The 24,424-nt window shown below is 40.7% G+C and overlaps 2 protein-coding genes across 13 annotated transcripts in view; one reads left to right on the plus strand and one right to left on the minus strand.

The window, feature by feature from the left end:
* The window catches only part of SRPK2 (SRSF protein kinase 2), a 113,845-nt gene extending 111,404 nt beyond the window's left edge, over positions 1-2,441 (plus strand). For all 4 annotated transcript variants that reach the window (XM_063308015.1, XM_063308017.1, XM_063308018.1 and 1 more), the window contains one exon: positions 851-2,441. In XM_063308015.1, the coding sequence (XP_063164085.1) occupies positions 851-1,035 (185 nt within the window). In that variant the 3' untranslated portion in view covers positions 1,036-2,441. The remainder of the gene's footprint in view (positions 1-850) is intronic.
* Positions 2,442-5,180: 2,739 nt separating this feature from the next.
* KMT2E (lysine methyltransferase 2E (inactive)) overlaps positions 5,181-24,424 on the minus strand; it is a 54,865-nt gene continuing 35,621 nt past the window's right edge. For 8 of the 9 annotated variants that reach the window (XM_063308025.1, XM_063308027.1, XM_063308023.1 and 5 more), the window contains 12 exons: positions 23,969-24,067; positions 19,432-19,596; positions 18,456-18,764; positions 17,306-17,560; positions 16,838-16,979; positions 16,158-16,411; positions 15,722-15,778; positions 14,320-14,889; positions 12,797-13,089; positions 8,160-8,248; positions 7,836-7,927; positions 5,181-6,802 (listed from right to left, as the gene is read on the minus strand). In XM_063308025.1, coding sequence (XP_063164095.1) covers positions 5,297-6,802; positions 7,836-7,927; positions 8,160-8,248; positions 12,797-13,089; positions 14,320-14,889; positions 15,722-15,778; positions 16,158-16,411; positions 16,838-16,979; positions 17,306-17,560; positions 18,456-18,764; positions 19,432-19,596; positions 23,969-24,067 — 3,831 coding nt within the window. In that variant the 3' untranslated portion in view covers positions 5,181-5,296. The remainder of the gene's footprint in view (positions 6,803-7,835; positions 7,928-8,159; positions 8,249-12,796; positions 13,090-14,319; positions 14,890-15,721; positions 15,779-16,157; positions 16,412-16,837; positions 16,980-17,305; positions 17,561-18,455; positions 18,765-19,431; positions 19,597-23,968; positions 24,068-24,424) is intronic. The other variant, XM_063308028.1, reaches the window with a different exon arrangement.

Below are 24,424 nucleotides of genomic sequence, written 5' to 3' on the forward strand. Positions count from 1 at the left end.
TTGCATTTATGACTGTCGCAGCATCCTGTGGTCATGTGATTGCCATTTTTGACCTTCCCAGCCAGCGTCTGGCAAGCAAAATCAATGGGGAACCACTTGATTCACTTAATGACCACATGGTTCTTTAATGCCTGTGGTAATTTGCTTAACGACCACCACAGAAAGATTGTAAAATTGGGTCAGATTTGCTTAATGACTGCTTCACTTAGCAACCAAAATTCTGGTCCCAATTGTGGTTGTTAAGCAAGGACTACCTGTAGGAAGTATTCTTTATTTTTTATTATTATTAAATTTCTCTACTGCCCATCTCGTGTATAATGACTCTGGGCAGCTTCATAGTCCTATGCAGATTTGTAAATTATGCTTAAATGAGAGTGGGGATGAAACATATTTTAAGTGCATGACTGTTGAGAGCTTTGCCCTTATAAGCTTCAGTGTTTACTGTATTTGTACCAAACGATATTATTACATTGATTTTATATTATAAGGCCCTCCTAATTACATGCTCAGCACTTTAGATTCTAATTTTAATTTTCCATTTGATACTCAGAATGATCAGTCCAGTTCCATATACGATGCTTTTGAAATTTTACTTTACAATTTAGGGGAGGTATAAGTCTCACAGCGTGTTGGCAAAATGTGGGATGTCTGAAAGCCTCAAATAAACATGTTGTGTGAGCTTCTTTCTTGCAAGCCTTTGAATAAACGCCATGAAACATGAGGATTTTTGTGTGTGTGATTAGAATATATTTGCATACAGCTGCTTTCTAAACTCAAACCCAAAAGAATCTGATAAAACCTTAATGCACATAGAACTAATACTTCTTCCTCCACCTTTTAATAAATGCAGGAGAACTTCGGCACATTACCAAACTGAAACCGTGGAGCCTATTTGATGTTCTAGTAGAGAAATATGGTTGGCCTCAGGAAGATGCTGCAGAGTTTACCGATTTCCTGATTCCGATGCTAGAAATGGTTCCTGAAAAGCGAGCCGCAGCTGGTGAATGCCTTCGGCACCCTTGGCTGAATTCTTAGCAGAGGCCTTGGATCTAATGTTAGGCCAGCACCCACTTTCCCATACATCAAACTTAAATGGTGACTGTCATAAATGCCCTTAACAGGATCGTAAATGAGCTGGCTTCAACCCCAGACCTTTATTTTACTTTGAGGTACTGTTTGACATTTTGCTTTTTCGTGCACTGTGTTCTTGGGAGGAGGAGGAGGAGAGGAGGAGGAGGAGGAGAATTGTCTTTTTTTGTCTTCAGCTAGTAGTTCTACTGACTGTCTCCAGAAAAACACTTACTATGTGTCTTTAAGCATTGTTTCTTGTGTTGTGTGGAATTCAGACATCAACTTTTTGAACAAAATCTCCTTTATTCTCCCCTTTATGTGTTTTGGCAGGTTTGTAACTATTTATGGAAAATATTTTAGCTGAATATTATATAATTTACAAGTGTGAGACATTATCAAGTCAGAATTTGGAAATGTACAATTCTATCTTCAAGCAAAGGGACATTGTTCTTGTAAAATAGTGTCTGTAAATGCACCCTGTAAATGTTTATTTCCATTAAAGATGGGATGGGGCACAAATTTCAGAGTAAAGCTACTAAATTGAAAGTGACTTTAGTGTACAAATTGCATGTAGTGGATTTGCTTTGGGAGTTGCATAAAGTTCCCTTTCTGTACCGCTAATCTTACTGGATTTTGGAAGGAAGTGGCTCTTGATTTCTAAGATTTCATTCTCCAGGAGGCACTTTAAAGGAAGACTGAAGCGTTTGAAGAGTAAAAATATATTTTTGGGTGACTTTAATAAGGTGTCATTTACTTTCCAGTTGCGAGGTGATGGCATAGCAAGAGAGCACTCCTTTTTCGTAGGAATAGTGGCTATGTTAGGCTTCAGAATTTAAAGAAAGCCTTGGAAGCAGTTTTGTGCAGGATTGTTAACTGTTGATGACAAAAAGGTAGCTCTGTTAGTGGAGGGGAAAAAAAAGCAGGAATGATACAACCCTTACATTAAAATGAAAGATCATGCACCTTCCATTCATAGCTTTACATGTTTCAGAAACAAATTGCACTAGCTTATTTTTTCCCATGATTGACATACTGAGGAACTAATCTTCCTTTGTAAGTTGCACACAAAAGTTAGGTGTTTTTGTATTAAAAGAAAAAAGCGAGTAGATTCTAAAAGAGAACTCCTAGGCAATACAGATTTTAGAATGTAAAATACGGAGGTGTCTTTTAGCCTCTTTTAAAAGTCAGTGGGAATGAATGTAAATTTATTTCTGGTTTTACACATTAATTATGGTGCCACTTTGTCCATCTTAAACTTATTCACATGCCTTTGCAATACCTAGATTGTGAGATGATCCCCCATGTTGTAACTATAATTAACTGTTTGAGGTGCTTGCAGTTGTCTTAATTAAAGTGGTTGTTTTTTTTTTTTCCAGAATTGTACTGCTCCCTGGATTGTTTTGGTAGTGGCAAATGCAAATGGGTTACTTGCTCAATGTTTGTTAGAAAAATCATCAAATGGCAGTTGCTGCAGAAGGGCTTGCCTTTTTATTTTCAAATATTAAAAAAAAAAACACCTAAAGCAGAGCAACTCATAAAGAGATACCAGCCTTGCTATATATTTGTATGCCGAGATCAAAATTCCAGAAGGCTTATTTGAGTTAATTCATTTGCAGCAAATGTGGCGCTAGGAGATAGAAAGCTTATTTGTAACTTCAAGAAATCTGTTGTGCAGTCACACACATAGATTATGGGTAGGCTCTGTGGGTGGAACTAGGCAGAGACCATAAAGGACTATCAGTACAAACCACATTTCTAAAAACTATGTATCATAAATTGCTTTGGACCAGTGTTTCTCAGCCTTGGCAACTTTTAAGATGTGTGGACTTCAACTCCCAGAATTCCCCAGCCAGCATATGCTGGCTGAGGAATTCTGGGAGTTGAAGTCCACACATCTTAAAGTTGCCAAGGCTGAGAAACACTGCTGTAGACCAACCCCACCGTGAAGGATGCATATAACTTCAGGTTAACAGTCTTGCGTTCTCTATCCATTATGAGTTAACAGCCTTGCAAAGAACCTAATCAATAGGAGATCATATTGTAACGCCTTGCCCTGATTGGCTATGGCAGTATGCAAATCCCAGCACAGGAAGGGAGCAGAGTTCCTGGGTGGTGACTTCCCTGCCCTTCACTAAAATCTCCCAGTTGGGGTAATATGGTGGAAGGGGATGCAAAACAGGATTATGGAGGAGGTTGCATTGGTTAGCATAGCTTAACTCCCATTATTATTTGAACACTGTATTCCAGTGTTTCTCAACTTTGGCAGGTTGAAGATGTGAGGACTTTAACTCCCAGAATGCCCCAGCCAACCATTCTGGCTGGCAAGTTCTGGGCGTTGAAGTCCACACATCTTCAACCTGCCAAGGTTAACACCGTTGCATTCTATTTCTGTAATATATGGAAAAGGGGGTGATTTTACATCTGACTGAGGCAGTGTACATTTCCATGAAGTCATACACAGGAATACACTAAACATTGTTAAAGTTGCTGCTGGATCTCAATTTGACGTTGGTTACATGACCCAGCAAAGACCCTACCTAGCAATTTTTTAAAAAGGTGAGCTGCTGCTTGACCCTGCATGTTCCCCAGTGACAGCTTTGCTTATCAGGTTTTTTATGCCTCTCTCTGAAGCCCTGCGATGTGTGCGCACATGGCACCACCTCATGTAACATTAAAAGAAATTAATCCCACTTAAACAACCTGCTTAATTGAGAAATCCTTTATCGTGTTCATCTAACTGCTGAAGCAGGCAAGAAGAAATCCTACTTCATGTAAACCTCTCTTCCTATCCAGGAACGAGATACTTCCCACTCAGCATATCATGGTATGAAATTACGGTATGCTCATTATGGTGTAAACTCTCAAGGCTGGAATGGGCTATAGTTCACAGAAGTTTAAATTGTAGTAACTGGCTAAAGTTTATGTTGCCGCAATGTACTTTGTTCTCCTCTTCTACCACCAGTTTTATCAGGGCCAACAACACAGGCAAGGTCTGTAGCCTGGAGGTAGAATATATAACATTGTTATATCCACCCAGCTATTCCAGCCTCAAAGAGCCTTTCCCATCCTTGTGCTCCCCAGATGTGGATCATGCTCTGGGAGCTGTAGTCCAGCAAAGGCTCGAGAGACCAAGTCTCATCTGGAGCTGTGATGCGTTTATTATGTAGCGGGAGTAGCGACAGGCATTTAAGAATGTCACTTGATAAATAGCACACTTAACATTTCCCTCAAGACAGCATTGTTATATTGGACAAATGACTGCCAGATGTTAATTTCTTCAGAGTACTGTGGATTAAGAGACTAACCGGTTCCGTGTTCGCATTTGCTTCACTCAATGAACACACGTGTCCTTTGTCCAAGGTTAGTCTGCTGAACGACTCCATTCCCCGCGGGAACAGCCGAGGTACCATGACTCACTAGCAACACCATTCTATTGCTATCGTTTCAACGTACGTTTTCTCAAAACAGCAAATTAGCAGAACAGATGGTTAAAACTGACATAATTGTGATTTATTAACATGAATTAAAATGCCCAACCAGTGCTGCAATGTGACAGTATATTAAAAAATTAAAGTTCATATACTGTACTACTTCCACAAAGATCACACGCTTTTGCAAAAGACTTGTATGTACAATACTATATCAAATGAGAAGCATTAAGCAGTTTTACACGCAAAAGAAACAGTATTTACAGCACTTGTCAGAGACATTAGAAACAATCTATACATTAAATTACAATGTCGGAAAATAAGTATTGAAAATAAAAGAGCCATGTCCACACCAAACTATAAAAATCTGTATTGCATCTTCTACCTATATGCACACAAAAACTGTTGACAGATGAAAAATCTGTTAGTGCCGTCACTTAGCTGTGTACTTTTTTTAATTACATATGTATAAAAAGTAAATATAGAAAACATTCACTAAATGAATTTAACTGCAACAATAAAATTTAAAGTTATGCAGCAACAAACCTACTGCCAGAACAAACAGCTGGAATGTTCATGTACAAAATAAAAAAATGCCTAATACTGGCTTAACCGCACAGTTTTAGGGATTTTTAAAAGCAAAACTGGAAAGAATACAATGAAAGCACGCGCGCACTGGTGTTTGCTTTTATACAAAGTATAATGTACAAGCTTTAAAAAGTACCTTGAACAGGTACATATGAAATATACAGTTTTTACAGAACATTTTTAAAATGTTTAGAAGCAAGGGGTCCATTTTAATGCCACCCTGAACCATGATAATTGTTTTGAAACGTTGGCGGCACCTGTGCTCTGTGAATAGGTATTTGCCCAGGCACCGGAGATGCCTGCTGAGGTCCTTGCACACCGTGAGGAAGGGAAACAGAGCCAGGATGAGGACAGAACCCTGAAGCTGTAGGGGTTGGAATACTGGTTGGTCCTTGAGGCTGGATATGAGAACCCTGGCCTGGGAGTGGACAGTGAGGTCCCGTTCCAGTCGGCTGATGCTGAGGTCCGGATCCCAAAGGTGTGTGATGCGGAGGCTGTGATGGGTAAGTCGACCCCGCTGAATGAGCACTCGAAGGAAAAAGGGAGGGCCCTTGATGAGGTGGATGATGCAATCCTTGTGCCGATGCTGTGTGATGACTGGAGCTTAACACGCTGGAGGGTGGCGGTGGGGGTGGCGGGGGTGGCGCTGAACTTACTACGTGCTGGTGTTGTGCTTGCAAACCTTGATGACCTGTTGTGGGATGAGTAGGAAGGTGGTGAGGAAGGGGACCAGGAGGCGGTGGCGGCGGCGGCAGGTGATGACTGGCAGCTTGAGAATGGATGTGTGAACTGGCAGCCACAGCAACTGCGTGCACTGGACTGACCCCGTGGGCCACTGCATGCTGCTGGTGCGTACTCTGCTGCTGCACGAGGTGTGGTGCTGGAGCAGCGGGTGGGGGCGGGGGCGGGGGCGCACCAACTACGGGAGTCTGATGGTGAATACTGGGGTTTTGAGATGGCAAAAAATGCCCGCTGTTTACATGGTGCCCTGAAACTGGCTGCTGACATGTAGTGCCAGCAAGGGCCTGATTTGGTCCAGAGGGAAATACAGTTTGTTGGGGTGGGATGCTACTTTTTAACTGATTGTAATTCTGAAAGTTTCCTGAGGGGGGTTGCTGGTTTTGATAGTACGTTGAGGAAGGGGGGGGAGGGGGAGGGGGAGGCGGGGCGGCCGTGTTCAAATTTTGTTGGTGAAACTGATTGTAAGATACTGAAGACGTCTGGGAAAACAATGTTCCAGTGCTCTGCTGCTGGGCACTAGGCTGAAGGTTTTGGGTGGCAGCATAAAAACTTCTGTGAGAGTCTCTCTGAGGTGTTCCCACTTGAGGAGACTGAGGATGATGAGGTCTGTATGGTGATCCTAATTGCTGAGAATGAGGCTTTGGTGACAGGTAGCCATGCTGTACAGGGGTGAGTGGGGTAGATGACTTTGGAGGATTTTCTACATGAGGTGAAGTGGGGCAAGGTAGCTTCAGTGGTGCAGAAGGCAGCTTCTGTGAGAGCTGATCAGCTGTGCTGCGCAGGTGGGGCTGGGCCTGATGGGTTTTTGAAAGTGCTTCAACATTGTTGGAAAGCGGTTTCTGTTGCTGGTCTGGTTTGGGGTGAGTTGTGTTCTCAGGCCCTGGAGTGTCTCCTGCACTCTCCCACTGGGAATCCTGTTTTGTGGGTGTTTTTCCAAGTGATTGAACAGGAATTACAGGATTTGGTGAAGAAGTCTACATCAAGAGAAAGAAGTGTAAGTGCCTGTCTATTGTCTAAATCACATTTATTCTGGATAAAAATATTGTTCTGTGTAGGCTCATGAACAAGGACCACAAAGAACAGCATTTCTTCACACAAGATGTACTGATTTGCCTCCAAACAATTGTACCATCTTTAAAATTTCAAGCGCCATGAAATAGCAGAAACAATATTCTTGTTCTGTGAGATACCTTGTGTGATTGATAAAAATAATCAAAACTTCTGGAAGAAGTCATAGCATTACTTGCATTTTAAGACATCGTTTATCATTTGTCAACTTTTTCAAGAACTAGCTGCAGCCCAAAATGTCACGCAACTGCTGTTTTGCAGCAGTGAACTAGCAAGTGTCAAGGCACCTTTATATCAATGTATCTATCTGATACCTTAAAAAGCAAATCAATTAAGGCAGTATTTAATTGGTATAGTACACCTGTTTCAATACCTGGCATTACTAGGATAATGGCTTCAGTCTCATTTCAAAAACAAACACATTTTGAAATCTTACTTGAAAACAGCTAGATTCTGTTGTACTTCAAATAATGCACTAGCTTAAGAACTCTCTAACCAGTCTTGAAACAATCCTGTGCAATTACTTAGTACTGTTGTTCCTACTTTAGATATGGCGATTTGTATTGGTAGAATCACTATCTGTAAACTTTATTTGATGAAAAACTTCTGCAGTTCAAAAATGTACAGAATTATAACCTCAAATTTGATATTGGCGCTGTTTAAAACTGCTCTGTTGAACGAATAAAGCACCTCTAATCCAGCATTCTTTCCCCCATCTTAGCCTTTCAAATGTCTCTAGGGATTCAGACTAACAGGGTATCACAGATCTCCTTTTTTGTCTACAGCATTTGGCATTTGAAATTATACTGTATGAAAACCGTACATCTGAATTCTAATTGAATTCAGAAGATAGATACGCATATATAAAATTCAAGCTATCTGTCTGTCTGTCTGTCCGTCCGCCTACAGGAAACATGACCATGCTGTGTAAAAATGTACCTTGCTCAGTTTTAGAGGACTCTTGCACGTCTTCAGAGGTGTATCTGGGGATGGACATTCACTTGTAGGCTCAGGATTTTCAGCATCAGTTTCTGGAATAAACAAGTCTATAAATAGACATCTTCCTGGGTCTGGACACTTTTATGGGGGGATAGATTAAACTTTTGTAACCAGAACGGCTAGAAGCCCAAATCACTGTGCTTAGATACAGTAAACAGTTTTTGTGGTGAACAGTTGCCACAAGTTGAAACAGACCACCAGAAGCAGGGAGCTGCTACAAAAGGGGCGAGTGTTATCGTCAGGAACAACTAAGTGATCTCTTACCAGAATCCTTGTCTTTCCTGTGATCACTAAGCAGCAAAGCTCGCTGATAACTTCGTTCTCTCACTTGCTCCACTGAGGTTGAAGCAGTCCTTTAAAAGAAAAATAAATTCTAACTTGCATTTGCTTCTTAATAACAAATATTAAGGCAACTTTAATTCGGCTCTCTTGCTATCTAAGTGGTCCAAAACATTTTGGTACCTTACAAATTACTATTTTGCAATATCTATACTATAATGATTAAGGAAAATGCAAAGGCATGGGATTATTCTACACCCTGAGAAGCTGGAGTTTTTTGGTTTCAACCCCCCAAAAAAACTCTGTATCTGGACGTTCTGCTGGATGTTCCCCTCATGGGAAACAGTGGGATGGATACGTGAGAGGCCACGAGAGCAACGGCAGATGAATCCCACGGCAACTCATGTGGGGCAGGAGCTAGGTAAAATTCCTGTGGAGTCTCTGTGGTTGCTCAGGACCTGAACAGGACAGTGAGGTGAGCCACATGGATTTTTACACTCTGGTGCAATCTGCAGCGCGACACATAAATGAGTAGCCCCAGGTCCCCCACCACTGGCAGGGTAGGCCAGTCCAGCAAGAAGGACTCATTTTAAGTAAGGTGAGTTGCTTCCACAAGTCAGCATCCAGATGAGAGTGATGGGGTGATCCCATGTCTCTGCCCTAGAGAACACCACCTCCCTAATGGTGTGGGTTGGTGGGCAAGAGATAATGCTGCTGGCCAGACCTTGGCACTGTTTACCAAAAAATGGAGCAGGTTCATTCCTTCACTTCCCTCTGGTACTGTTGGAGCCACCAGACAATGTCTTTCTGCCCTGGCATGTGCTAACCATACTGTTCCAAGGTAAGGCTGGCACACAGGGTTTGCCAAAGAGAGCCCCATACCAAAACAGAGGCCCTTGCTGCTATAGCTGGAAGAGTTCTACAGGGTGGGAATGTTCTGAGGAATCAGGTACTAGAATAGGTGGAACTTGACTCTGGTGTTACCATCTGCCTTCGGTGAAATAGCCAGTGACCATACAGCAGCGAAGACAATCTTGGAGCAACTAGAATGATTCTGGTGCTGGCTTCTTGCGGACTAAGACATTTCTGCACAATCACACCCAGCCTGTGAGCAATGAGGCTGATGGAAACAAACTGCCTCTGATAGGTTGCCCTTTGTATGTTAGACAAACTGTCCCTGACCATGAAGCCATGGTTGAAATTTAGCTGCCCTCAGCCAGGAAGTTCCTTGCCATGCTTACCCAGGGAATCTAAATACTGGGCTCTGCTGCTCACAGAAGGTTCTTGATTCATTCTGGATTGGTGATACAACGAAGTAATGCCAGACTAGTCAACAGCAACCAGATAGAGGTAGTGTTGGTATCCAACATCTTCCAATACAGTATACTGAATTAAAAATCCTATCAGCGGAACAGTACACCTAATTGTCTCATGCCTTTAGATCACCCTGTCACTTGCCACTCTACAGCTGCTTCAACCACAGCACAGGTATCTTGCTCTGCTTGAGAGAAAGTGTTTTGCTGATAGTTGGTAACATGGGTTGCCTAGTGCTGCCATCTCAAATGTAGGACCAAAATAATTCCTAATAGCTGAAACAGAATGGAAGACTCAAAACACTTCCAGCCAGAACAAGTGTACGTCAGCCCATAATCAAACTACAACAGCCCTATTTTGGTCTGTGTCGGGGGAAAAAAAACATCTAACCACATCTTTCATTCAGTTCAGAAATGGGCCACCTAAAAGCCAACTATTTTGTTGACAGAACAGTTCACGTGTGGAACGTTTTGCACACTCCTACGGTTGGTGCTACAAAGAAATGCCAGCATGGCTAGCTATCTAGTTAAGCACACTGCAATGTGTATCTTCAACAGAAACAGCCTGTTGGATTCAGAACTATTAGTGTATAAACCAATCCACGCTTTTAGCTTTTTAGCCTACTATTAACGTATTACTTCTCAACTCAAAAGTCCTTTATTTCAATGAAATTAAGGAACATGCAAAATGTTGTAATAGTTATAGCTATTTTCTTTTTTAGTGGGAGTAAACTTTTCCAGTGCAAGTCATGAGTAGTGTGAGAGTTAAGCCAAGAGCTACAAGTTTCCAGTGCACAGTTATACAGGTTCAACTACTACGCGGTTTTAAGGCCATGAAACGCACAGCAAAGAGTTCACTGTAACGCTGTAAGAAGAGGTCGTGGGTTTGAACTGTACTTCATGGAATCATCTACATGCAAAAATGCTCTCAGCCTATTCAACCTCCCGTCACAGTTGAGATTTTGATGGCTAATCTCTGTGCTTAGGTTGCAAAAATTACAGATTATCCCCCACATCAGCCCTGTCTGGAACCCAAATTCCAGCTAAGCACCACTACCTAGTATCACATGCAGTTAGCCCACCTAAAGAAATTTAGGATGAGAACTTACAGAAAGGCCTGATCTCTCCCCCCACCAGTGTACCTTTTTAAAAAAAAATCTAGAAAAAAATGGCTCTGTATGGATAGTCCAGGATTACCAACTTCTGAACCCCTACTGGGAATCTCTATTTTCTTCCCATCATTTCAAAACTCCCAGACAGTCACAGAAGGCCCAAGTCTTTACCAAGATGGACTTTAGGGGGACTTGCAATCTAATTCACATGAAACAGAATCGTGAATATTTAAGTAACTTCGTTGGCACAAGAGGTGCTAATGGCATACATGCTAATGCTTTTGGATTAACTAGCAGCTCATCAGTCTTCCAAACGTGTGTAACTATTATTTTTCATGGTTTTCCGGAACAAGTTCTTCAGAGTTTATTTAGATCATTTGCTGATCTACTTTGAAGATTCTGGCCCGCAATGACTACCCGGTACATGGATTTCAACGTCTTCATGACTAAGGCCTCTATTTTAGGCTGGAGAAATGCCTCGTTGAACACCTGCTTTAAACTATTTGGGATACCATATTTCCTGTTCAGGAATTCAGATGGATCCAACCAAAGTAGAATTCTTTTTCTTTTGGGAGCTCCCTTTCATGATCAGAAATTACGTTTGGGAGGCTTTGCCAATCTTCACCATAAATTCTAATTTTGCAGTGCTGACCACACCACCAATTCCTCAGTTCTTTTAAGTGGGCTTCCACAGCTAAGACGTATAAATGCTCAGCTGACAGTCATCATCAGGAAAACCCCACTACCATGGTTGGAGGTCATACTTGGTTCTTTAACAAGTTTCTCCTGTCCACCTGGCCATCTAAGAAGTTGGGTGCAAAGCGTGTTGGACCATTCCCTGCCAGGAATCAATCCTGCAGCATTTTGGCTACACCGTGTGACTGCACTAAAGAAACACCCAGTTTTCCACCATTCTGTTCCAGTTTAAAAACACCCTCCTTGCCCCTGGCATATCTTGGTCCTCAGCAGAGGGAAGAATTTGAGGTAGAATGCATTCTTGATTTTTGGTGCAAGCGGGATACGCTTAAGTATGAAATTCATTGGAAGGACAGCCCAGGCTTCAAATGTTCCTCGGTGGCAGGAAAGTATGTGCGTACATCCTGCCCCCTTCGCCACTTCCATTTAGTCCTCTCAGGTCAGCCCAGCTGTCAGTCTCATAATAAAGTATCTGCAGTTGCCAGCAATTCAGAGTAGGAGGAGAGGTGGGGAAGCAAGAGGATGGGACGACCAAGGAGGGGAGCAGAGGGGCTGCACTACTTGAAATAGAATTTGGAAAGGGAGAGTCATACCAGCTCTAGCTAAAGAAATGGAGGTGGGGGGCAGGGAAAGAGCTTCCCTTCCTGCTGTATAGTTGTGATGAAGGAGTTCAGCAAGGTTCTGAAATGGCAAGGGGTTCACAACTCCACTTGAAGGGGCAAAACACTCCCTTCTGCTGCTAAGAATCGGGGAGTAATGAATTCCAAAATCATGTAGGTCTTGAAGGAGCAACAGTTCCCTTCCTGCTGCTGTTCAGAGCCACGAGGAAAGAAGTATCTAGTCCCTCCAGATACACAGCAGGGAAGAGGTGGAGAACAGAGTGAAAGGTGGTGTGAGAGTTACGCCAGGAGCCGGCAGTTCCCCAGGCAAAGACGTGTCTTATAAGCAGCTACTTAGTTTGGAGGGCAGGGCAGGGTCCGCCAAAGTGAGCAGGAAGCAGCACCAATGCGTCTGAACTGCCCTGGGGTATAAGAGATCCTTGCACTCTCACTCTCAGAGGGCAGTCGGTTATTTCATATGGCTCCAGCCCAGTACACAAAGAGATTCTCACCTACTACACATGCTCAAACCTGGCAGCCAGCCGAACTACACACACTGAGTTGTGGGCCTGGGAATTTCCGCCAAAAGGTTTTTGGGAAGCCTGGCAACTAGCTATCCTCTACTGGCACCGTATGTGGTTTTCTGTATTTATTTGCTTGCCTGCGTGAATTACATGGATAAGACGACCTGAAAGGCTGTACCATCCAGCAGCTCCAAAAGCCTGTTCAATTTATATTCAGACCCTTTATATTACTCTTACGTTTGTCAAACCGATACACCCACAGATCAGTCAACTGGAAAAAGAGCTTCACCCTAGTCTGAAGGCTTAGCCACTAGCATTATCCACAACCTATTTCGCAATGCTAGCAACTACTCGGTGGTAATTGAAAAAAGAGCTTACCACTGAACCTCTGGATCGCTCTTTTCACCCGAACCATCTTTCAAGGAAGAAGAGTTTTCAGTTTCTTCAGAAATGGCACTATAATCAGTGGCTGGCAAAGACAAGGGGAGGCTAGCGGTGTGTTCCCTCTCCAGTTGCTCCCCATTTTCACTACTGTTATAGCCATCAGCAGCAGCACTGTTGTTTCCTCCCCCAGCAGCATGAGGGGATATGCTCAGAAGAGAAAAACTCTCTGCCTTAGAGCCACTTTTTCTGGCTTCTCGCTGCCTCTTACGGTATTCTAGAAGTGACACCTAAGAAAGGAGTGGAAAGGAAAGTATTATTTCTCTAACCTAAAGCATTACAGCACAGATTTCCCCCCCCCAAACTCTTTTGCGCAGCGCTGTAACATGTCTACTATCTTGAAAAGACAGTGACACGTGGCTCTGTCACCAGAACGGTCTGGGTCAGTTTTTTGGAACAATCATTATACAAAGCTGTTTTCCTGATTTTGTGTTCTCTATTCTATAAATGACCATCTGAATAATATGTCAATTTGATCACTGTTATTTTAAAGCACTCAACAGCAAAAGTTAGTTTAAAAATATTTGGCATATCTGTATTACCCTGACTTTTTATTAATGCAGGACTAATAGTTTCTGCTTATAATGATCCACCTATGATAATCCATTAAGATAGTGGGATCAAATGCAATGTTTCTTCTGCACAAAACACAGCTTGACTTGAACAGAGCCCTGCTGTTGGTTCTCATAACCAAGCCCGTGCTATTCCAGCCCTCAGAAGCAGCTTTTAAACTGTTTGTTCCAATAAAAAGCACCCATTAATTTAATTAATAAATCTTCTCTTGGCTACCAAAGAGTCTAATCCAGTCAAATAAGGATATTCTAAATAGCTGAGAGCTATTTCCAGTCTTGATTCAAAATTTGCATTCAAAGTATTCAAGTAGCTACATTTAGTAAATGCTTCAAAATCACTAAGTAATATAAGGGGGAGTATACTCTAGAGCTTGTGCTTTACCAGTTGAGATTAAATATTGGCAGCTCTGAATCTTTTATCTTCAATAAGCTGCCTGACTTATGCCTGATTTTCCACAGACAAATCAACGAAATTACCAGACAAGGGGGCCAATTTCCAGATAAGCTAAAAGCAAGGTAGTGCCAACCCTAATATGTTATGGATATTCCCCCCACAAGCCTACTTCAAACTAACCTGCCCCAGGGGGAATAATGCTGTAGACTATCAGGCTTCAACTAGCCCATAAACTGTCTGTTTTATTTCATTAACATTATTTATCCGCCCCTGTAATAGATAATAACTGACTGGATAGCTATAAAATGGTACAGTTGAAGTGTGCATAAGTATTTGCTTCCAATACTGAAATGAAATTTCAATATTGCTAGTTCATAAATTGATTTTACAAAGCAGTTCAGTTTACTAGTGGGTGCCTACACTCAAACCTTTCAAAAGTCTTAAGAACATATGGTAACGTTTCAAAAAGGGCAAGTTATACTTAAGTTGGTAACCTTTTTCTTTTGTGGAGGATTCTGGGGTGTGCAATTTCCGTCCATCATGTTGTCATTATTGGCAGTCCTTCCAAAGCTAGCTGTGAGTCCATCTTCAGAAGTACAAAAAACTGGGGTTTCCACAAACATGCCTCTAGCATCATCTGGAATCAGGCACTTTGACTCATTTATTCGGAATCCACCTCCTACTTCTAACTGGTGTGAAGGAGTTAAGTCCCTCAAATTAGAATTCATAGAGAAATTTACACCTGTCCTGTCGGGACTTTTTATCCAGGTTGGATAAACCGTTCCCCGTCCACAATGAGCAGTTTCCAGTTGGCTGTTTGCATCAGTCCTGTGGTGGCAGGGAGTGTCCAGTGTTTTATGCGGTGCGCTTTGCTCAATTGCTTCAAGTCCCAGCTGGAGCTCTGAGGCTGTTTCCTTTTCTCCCGAGCACTGCCGGGGGCCATCGGTCCGACTCCGTGGGCTAGAATACCCAATTGTCTTTATCTCCTGCAGGCACATTTCTGTAAGACTGGAATTTCTGAAAGGATTGAGTGCTAGCATTGATGAGGACGACTGTTCGTATCCCTATTCAGAAAAGATCGGGAAGGTGACAGTGTTTGGGAAATGGTATAAAATGACAGCCTGAATAAAAAATATCTCTGTGGTAACTATTCTGATAATTAATTTTTAATCTATAGTTAATTTTTGGTGTATTCACCTTTAAAGCCAACTTGTAGAACTATTCACTGCAGATGTATAAAATGTGTGGATTTCTCCTTACGATTACAGGTGTGTTCATATAGATACCCCTAGGGTTTTTTTAAACCTCTCTTAGTTCTTTCATGTTATTCTTTATTTTTATTTTTAATATTCCAATTGTTCTCTTTTTACACTGCTTTTTACTGAAACAACCTTGAATCATATCTGGTGGGTATACACGTTCCTAAAAACTAAAAGCCAATCCTGGAAGAATAACAAAAGTTATGGTACCCATTAGATATCCAATTAATTTTATTGGGGCAAAACTGTTTAGAGAAAAAAAGACATCAAATTAATTCCTTTATTCATGACTATGATTGCCATTATAAAACAACATTGTTTGAGCACTTTGTCACACCTGATTACTTGTAAGTTGGTTTATTTTAATTTAGTATGTTAGACCTGGAATGCACATTATCTCAACATTCTTTTTGAAAGGAAAATCCGGCTTACCTTGAGAAACTGGGAATCTGGGACACAGTGGCTCACCAGGATTTCACATAGTTCTTCCTTCTCATCTGCAGACTGCACCTAAGCTCTCCTCCCTGCAAACATGCATTCCTGCAGGCCCTCCCTGAACAATACATCCCAACAATATCCAGTGTAGAGAAAGATCTGCAAAGCAGACCAGATAAAACTTCCTGCACAAACTTCTTACCTCTTGATTAAATGTTCGCCTCTTAACTTCTGGGGAACTTTCAGGTGAAGAAATATTCTGCAGCAAAAAAATTAGGATTGTTTAAAAATTGCAGTACCAAACAATTCTGATGATTCTTGAAAATAAAATAAAAACAAATGGGAATAATTTCTCATCAATCATGTAAAGCTACCTATTACTTAGTTCACCATCGACTGTCTTGCAGAGGCTGACCAAGTGTGAAGAGAGAACCTAAAACCAGGGCACGGGGGCCGAGGCCCACTCTGGCTCCCTAGGAAAGGCTATGCAGAAGCATGCTTCCTTCAGTTCTAGAGGCAACAGTGGCTACTGATTATAGCTTTATTCTTTATGGTCCAAGCGGATTCCCCCCGAGATAACTAGCTACCCTTGTAGCTTTATCTGACAAGCAAGAAAAACACAGCGTATAAAGGCTCACCTCAAAGTGCACTGCGTTTCCATGTACGCACGGAATCACCGAAGTAACAGCTGAATAAATAGGCTTATAACCATTCCTACAGGTTTCATCTTCTGCTTTTATTCTAGGAGGAGTAGCAAGCAATAATGGGTCTGAGGCAGAGAGATCAGCATGGGTTGGCGTGGCGTATGGAGAAGGAGTCGGAGTTGAGGTTTCTGAATAGGCAGACTCCAACAGCTGATAGAGCCTTCGCTTCTTTAGTGGTGTTGTGAGGTCTGTATGTCAACATGGGGAGAAAAAGCAGGGGCCCAATTAAGTCATTTTTCTTTGTTGTACAGAAACGTAACCACTTTCATCCAATTTGTGATTAGAACAGGTTTGTGAACTAGTAACCAACCACAAAACAAACAGTTTTAGTTTTAAAGAAATTAACACTTGTGGCTGATTTAAACATTTGCTGACTATGCTCCACCATTTAAAATGAATTCATGTGGCAAGAGGTCTTCTCTGGCTTCAGAAGTTGAAGCTAAAATGGATACATACCATGGGGGGTGGAAAAGCCTCTCCCCATCAACTTAGTGCAATGCTAAATGGGCATCTGAGAAACAGATGCTCTCAACTGGTGGTCTGGAAACCATAAGCCACCACGGCCCTGAACATCTGAAAACAGGGAAGCGCATTTTAGAAATCACCAACGTCACCTGGCAAGCAGCAGCTGTCAGTCAGCAATAAGGGACTTCTACTTTCACCGTTGACTGCAGGACTTCCAGATCTTTCATGAGGCGAGGAAATAAAAAAACCGACAACCGAGTTTTCTTCTTCCAGAGCTTGCTTTAACCAACGCTGCAAAATAGTGTTGTTGTTGATGATGATGCCACCAAGGGACATGTAAAGCTCACCTTACATGAAAGTAGTTTTTAAACTATTAAGTTATTATTAGGACAAAATATGAATAATCGGGAGCTCAAAACAGGGAACAAAATAGATTTAATCAGCTTGAGAAAATAACAAGGTCTATGCCCAATGATGAAATGACAACTGATTTGGTGCTACTACTGAAAAGGATTTTCATCAGGAATTACTTGCTACTTCCTAAACCAGACAGTTGAATTATCATTATTCTTTTATGTTCTGTTTTAAAACTAACCATACATTAGTGGATACATTACCTTCTTACAGGAGCCAAGAATGCTTTCCATCGGTTCTTTTCTCCGCCGTTTTTCAGAAAGGAATGGTGATGTGAAACGGATATAGTGCTTAGGAGTGGTGTATACGTGTGGGCTGAAGGTGAGCCCTGGTAAAGAATTCAGCTGGGTAGCCAAGACCTCTGGGTCAGTTGTTATGCGCAAGGGCTGCTCTGAGAGGCTTTCTACCGGTTTTCCTGGCTTCTCGTTCTTCTCACTTAACCACTCACTCACCAAGTGCTAAAACAGAGAAGGGGGGAAGTCAGCAGAGCCCTTTCCCAGCTAGCAAGGCTTTCCAGTGCACATGAAAGAGAGGGAGAAAGCGCGCATTAAAAAGCCTAATGAAGCTACACAGCCCAAAGTAAAAACAATTAACAAACAGTTAAAGCAAATTTTCCACTTGTGATTCTCCTGATCTAACCTGGAGGATCAGCCTTCCCTAAATTGGTGTCCTGCAGCTACGCTGGGCACGACGGCTGGAGATTACCAGGCATGTGTCTAACCCATGTTGCTGGCCCTGCAGGATGCCTTCCTCTGAACACATTTTCGGGGTGGCTACTGCCTGCCTTCCTCTCCCTCTCTTCTGGTACACAAAGTCTGTAACTGAGTGCCAGCCCTCACACTGAGGTGGTAAGCCTAAGTACACATCTCCTGAAAAAAATCGCCCCAAGCTCCCTCGTTAGTCAAGAAGGCTTCTGTTTGCTCTGTTGTGGGAGATGCTTATAGGACACGTGCAGGACTTGACCTCAGGGAGTGTGAGCAGATGGATGGATACGCTGCGGGCTAGCAGAAAGGCTAACACAGGGTGGCGTGTTTCACTTGTACTTGATGGGGTTGGACTCCCATTTATGAGCCCAGTTTGCAATATGCTTGTTCTCTTGCAGACTCACATGGCTCTAGTGGCCAAGAGAACTGCTCTTCTGTTTGGTCTGTGGGTCTCTGTGTACGAATGAGAGATGAGAGATATCCTGTCTTCTTGAAGTCACCTGGCAACCAGCTAAGGGTTTGGCTGGCACTTCTGCATTATGCTGTGCATTAAATTAGCCACGTTTTCCTTCTCATCCCAAACAGAGTAGCAATGCATGGCCTTTCTGGTTTAGAGCAACACCAGATAGAAGTTTAAACCCTCACCTACCTTTTTTGTTTTAGGGTATTTAGTGGGGCATTTATTAAGTGCTGGGGCTTCAGGTTCAGGAACTATTTCAGCAACTGGTGTCTCTGCTTCAGGTTCAGCTGAAAGCACGGCGTTTTCAGGTTCATTGTGCTGTGAAATAACTTCCACATCAGGAGAGGATGGCTGGATATCTGAACACATGCTAACGGTTCTGTGCCTTCGTCGCTGCTGTCCAATGTGCGTTCTGTTCCGGGAAAAGCTTTTTCTCTGTTTTGTCCTATTGACTTTGGCAGGGGTTGGCTTAGTGGCAGTTTCCTCTTTTGCTGGTTCCTGAACAATACATATAACCCAAAGTTACACAATTTACACACCGTCTATAAATAAACTCTTCCTATATTTTGCCAAATTGGAACAAAAATACATAAAGGATAAAAAGACATGTTTGAAAGTGCCACTCATACATCTAACTTAGGTCCATGTTAGTGTTTCTGTGCTTTGGCAGTAATTTTTTTTTAGGTGAAGACTTTCTGGGTTAAGAAAAAAAAACTTCAAAGGTTCTAATTCATCTTTCTTATGCACATACCATTTGCATTGATTATTATGAATGACAGGATTGGATTCACATACAATTTAGAATTTCAAAATTTGTTTTCTTAAGCAATCCTTAAGTAACACAACAGTTGATGAACTGGCATGAAACGACCAATTTAATGTAGTGGCCAAAGGGCTGAACTAAGACCAAGGTGACAGAGGCTCAGGTCTTCACTGAATCAGGGACCTTCCTGCGTGACTTGGGTTGGGCACTCTGTCTTAGCCCAGCCCAGCTCTCAGACACAGCCGGGGCACCCAAATGTATTGTCCCAAGAAGTATGGGACACGAATAGAGCAATAAAGAAGTAACACTGCTTGACTCTTGTCCAAGAATCATGCAAAAAGCATCAAAACAGGTAAGAGATTAATTTCCAGAGATACCACTTAATAAATCATAGGCAACTACCTGAACAAATTCCGTGTCATTGATGATCTGCGTATCCCTGCATTCTGATTTTATTTCTGTTTTAGCTGTACTGATTCTTTCCAAAGCTTGTTCTCTTCTTTTTTCTCTTTTTTCTAACCTGGCAAAAGCTTGAAGGATGGCTTCCATTTTCCGTTCTTCTCTGGTCTGAAGAATTTAACAACACTGATGTTTAAACAACTTATATGTTTAATGACTCAAAATACAAGAAATATATATTGTCATTTGAAGTATTCTTTACAGGTCATATTCAGAAAATCAAGTTTACAGAATCCACTTTATTCTATACTAGTGGTATGCTATTATATTTTGAACCTGGTACATATGTGCACATGTATGTAGTATTTACTAATAATTTATTGCAAGTTTCAGGTGATGAGGGGCCAGTATGAATTAGAATTAAACATGAGTAGTTACTTAATTTTAGATTTAAAGCAATTTTACTAACATTTTTTTCTACATCAATAAATCAAATTATTTTTAAAATGCACTGTGATTTTATAAATATATTATATAAAATATTATAATCTATGAATAGTAAACATGCAATCTCCCATCTTAATCTTCCCTATTAGAAGCACGGCCAGATCTACATATATCAAAGTCTGAACAATCTGCTAGCGTGCATTTGCAATGACTGGAATTTAAACCTCTTAGAACATAAAAAACAGCACCCTAGGGCACTGACCGTCCTTTATTTGATGTATACAGTTAACCATCTAAGGATCATCAGATCAGACAAATCGTTATATTAAAATAAAAGTTATGTGATTACTTATTGTGATGGTGTTTATTACAGCTATTAACTCACCAAATCCCTGCATCTATGAATCTAATTCTGAGTCTTCATTTATTTCATATGTATCATTTTTTCAGAATACTACCTTAAAAAGTTTGTCTTCATGCATGGCATAGTCAAGGCTTCATGACAGCAGCCCAACTGTCCAATAAGGGAGGATAATATGAAAGATACAACTAATGTTTAATTCCATTTTTTTTAAAAACTATTTTTGCCCTTTCTGCTTTCTGATATACCTGTTTCTTACACATGATAAGTGAATTCTCTGTAGATAATAAGAATTCAGAATGTTCAGGACACTGTTGATGGCAACAGGATGTTCAAAAATTTCTATACATCAAAACTGTAGATAGCCATAACCTAAGCTAGACTTCTAGATTCTATTCTGACAAATCTGGGCTAATACCTAACGTAAGATAAAATTTTCCACTACTATTGCGACAGAATATACAGATCAGAGAAAGTTTCCCAAAGATTCTAGCATGTGTACTGTTTAATACATACTGTAATGCAATCTTAATTTGATTCAAGTGCCAATATTACCCAAATGGCCATACATACTCAGCATCTATAGTTAATGATTTCTCTTATATTTTACAATGCTAGAAATTGTTAAGCTATTCTTTTTATTAAATATACTTTAAAAATTGGCTGAAAACTGAAGTCCTGGAGAGTGAAAATACCTTCTTATTGGTTGACAGGATTATGACATCACTTCTGAATTTCCCCAGCAACTACAGATACACACACACACACAGTCACTGTTCTCACTCTTTAGTCTGCCTCCTTTGATAGCTCTGCTGTTACTCATCAGGCATCAAAATCTTTTAAGATTCTTAAGGTGAGCAAGTTGATCTTTTACATAAGAGGAAGATGGATGCTGTTTTTCCAGCTACTGCTGCGATCTGAAATTTCAGTTTCTCCATCTTTCTTATTTAGTTTATTGCCCATCACTCTTTCCATGTCACAAAATCTGGTCTAGAAATTGCAGCCTTTTTTGAAAGGAAAGGATGCAGCACTTTCCTGCTCTAGGAAATGGGGTGGAGAGTTGTGGAACCCTTCACTTTTTTTCCTACCATCCCTAGAGAACGTTGGAAAAAGGTTACTAGATTTGTCTGGGGAAAAAAAAATCCAGTGTCTTGGTTGTCTTCCATGGCCATAAGATTTCTCCTTGCACATGAGAGGTAAACAAGCTGAGAAAGAGCATAAGTAATATCAACACAGTACAAAATAAGCAAGGTAGCACCTTTTATTTGATGGCTCAAACTCAGGTGGTATGGAAAGAAAAGGTCCTCGTTTAGACATTTTAGCCAAGGCCCAAAAGAGTTCCCACACAAACTTGGTGTGATGCTTTAATTTAGTGGTTCTCTCACCTCTGCCAAAGAAATGTCGTCAGTTTTAAAATCCTTACACTTCAATTATAAGTGTGAGGAGGGAAGGTGCATTTGCTATGCCCTACACAGTCCTAAGTTTCTATAAGCAATGAAAAATAATTATTATGTATTATGAGTGCAAGCAATCACTCAAAGCTAACTATCTGAAGATCTTAAGAATCTTTTCTAGCCATCCTTCTCCTGAAATTGCCTTATAGACCACCATGCTAAATGGAAGCTTCCTGCTCTGTACCCTCATGCCACTGAGAACAGTGGTGGCAGCCTCTTCTGCCCCAGGAGCTAAATTTACTATGGGAACAGGAGCCAAACATGCACATATGCATACATTCTCTTTCTCACATACAAGCATGTAGGATTTTGCACTTATTTTTCAAAATGATCTTGCAGCCCAAAGCAGCTGGAATCCCATAAATTGTTTTGGGCCTCCTTTATTAAACATTTATTTATTAAATTTATTAAACAATAAATGAAGTTCCCAGAAGCTATAAAAGAGCAACACCCCCTCCCAAACCAGATGTGAACTCTAGTACTCAACAACTCTTTAGGAAGATTACTCTATAATATCCCCTTACAAACAATAATGCACTCCGCCATGGATTTTAAACTCACCAATTACTAAACTCATTTACAGGGCGTTAGATACATACCATGCATAGAAATACATAGCCTCTGACACAAGACTTTTAATCTGTATTTAACTTACAGATTTGTAATGTAAGAAAGGTATGGAAGTGATGCATATACAAAGAAGTAAGGAAACAATGAAAATGCAACTAGAAAATTTGAAAAACAACTATATATCAGTTAGGAGCAACCTGAAATGGAAAAGAAAATAACTCAATAGATAATGTTGCAATGTTTGTTTCTGTCCATGGAACAAAACTGCACAATGAATGGACATGAGTGTACATATAAAATGCAACTGGAACTGATCTGTACAGATGAGAGGCAAGGCTGGTGAAAGCAGAACAAAGGTGCAAAGACCAGACAGCAACAAAGACAGACATATACTACAGGGGTTAAGCTATAGATCTTTAATGGTAAAGGCCTGACAGAAGATAACATAGTGCACATATAGAAGTTGAGGGGAATGAGGACCCAATTACAGTACTGAACTGCTGAATATATTCACACTTTAAATAGGGGAAGATAATAGCAGGGGAAAACCCCCAGCGTGATAATCATTTTAGTAATCTAGCTAAAATGCCAACAAGGGCAAATGCTTTCAGCTTTAGATACTGTACAGAAAGAGAAAGTAATGATGATTAGTATCCCAAAGCAGATACTAAAATGTGGAGCAACTACAAAAGAAGGAATGGCAGGACTTCAGGCAACTGCTTATTATGGGGAACAATCAACATTTTAAGACCACTATCACAGATAACATTATTTCCTGAAAAGGTGGGCTGAAAAGGATGAAGAATTTGGCTCAAAACTCAACATTCAAAATAGGTGGAGTATCAACACTAAGTATTGTGTAGAATAGCTATTTAGAGAAAAAAAGCAGTAGCTATTACAACTAATATTAAGGGTCTTGTGAGAAGAGAAGGTAAACCAAGTAAAACAGGAAGTATACACACCAAGCTCTGTAATGGACTCACTCAGACCAAGAAAGAAGATGAAAAGAATTTTAAATAATACCTCCTACTCTATGCATACAGATATAGAATAGATTAATACATAATCAAGTAAGTTATTTTATGCCCAGCATTAAAAATTTGCTTCAATTTTGCTCCATTGCTATTGAAACATTCTTTTTCTCATTTTCAGTTCTTCCCAAACTTACGCCTTTTCTTAAAATCTAACTTGTTCAGCCTGTCATCAAAAGTTGTGTATTTCATAAAATAAAACAATATTCAGCATGATTGTTCAACATATTAAAGGACAAGTATATGGTACTTCATGTTCAAGGATTCCTGTCTTTATAGAGATAATTGTTTTCTATCATTATTAGAAATGTATTCATAATTAGTGAAAACACTGGGATCTTTATGGACATGGCCAATCAAGGTAAGTTAAAATAATCAAAGAGAAAATATAGAAGATATTTTCAGTGGACTACAACAATGCATCAGAAGCAGTAGTAAATAATTCATAAGCAAATTCTTGAGAAAATATAGACACAACACTTTTTCAGAAATCACTGAAACGAAAAGCAGAAACACACACACAGAGCTTTAAAAAGAATTAGCATGTATCAAGGAGCAGATTTCAAATATTCTCAAATGCTAAATACCTAGGAGAAGCAGCAATGATTAGCATGGGAAGAGCAACTGTCACTAAACTTTAGTGACAGCTTTAAGCAGCTACTAGCTTCCCAACTTACCATCTTCCTTTTCCTTTCTGCAATCTGCTCCTCTGATTCCATTTCTACTTCATTGCTAATAGGAGTTTTTTCTTCTATATCATCAATAAAATCTGGCTCCTGAAAGATGGAAATGACTGCTTTACAGAAGTTCTGCTGCTGCTGCTGCTGCTGCTGGTATAACCGAGGGAACTCTATGATACTGGTGCTGCAATCCTATACACACTTACCTGGGAGTAAGTCCCACTGAACTCATTAGGACTTGCTTCTGAGTAGACAGGGATAGGATTGCACTGTAAAAAATCTCACCTCACAGCTAATGCACAGGGCGATCTAGCTAGTGCAACATGTGGAACCTACAAGCCATTATTTAATAGCCCACTCAATTAATATCCCCGGTCAAAGATACTTTCCAAGGTCCAAAGGTATCTTTGCTATCTTTGCATACCAAAACACTGAAGTAAGATTTACTTTAAA

Source organism: Candoia aspera, chromosome 7, assembly GCF_035149785.1.
Source record: "Candoia aspera isolate rCanAsp1 chromosome 7, rCanAsp1.hap2, whole genome shotgun sequence".
Lineage (NCBI taxonomy): Eukaryota > Metazoa > Chordata > Lepidosauria > Squamata > Boidae > Candoia > Candoia aspera.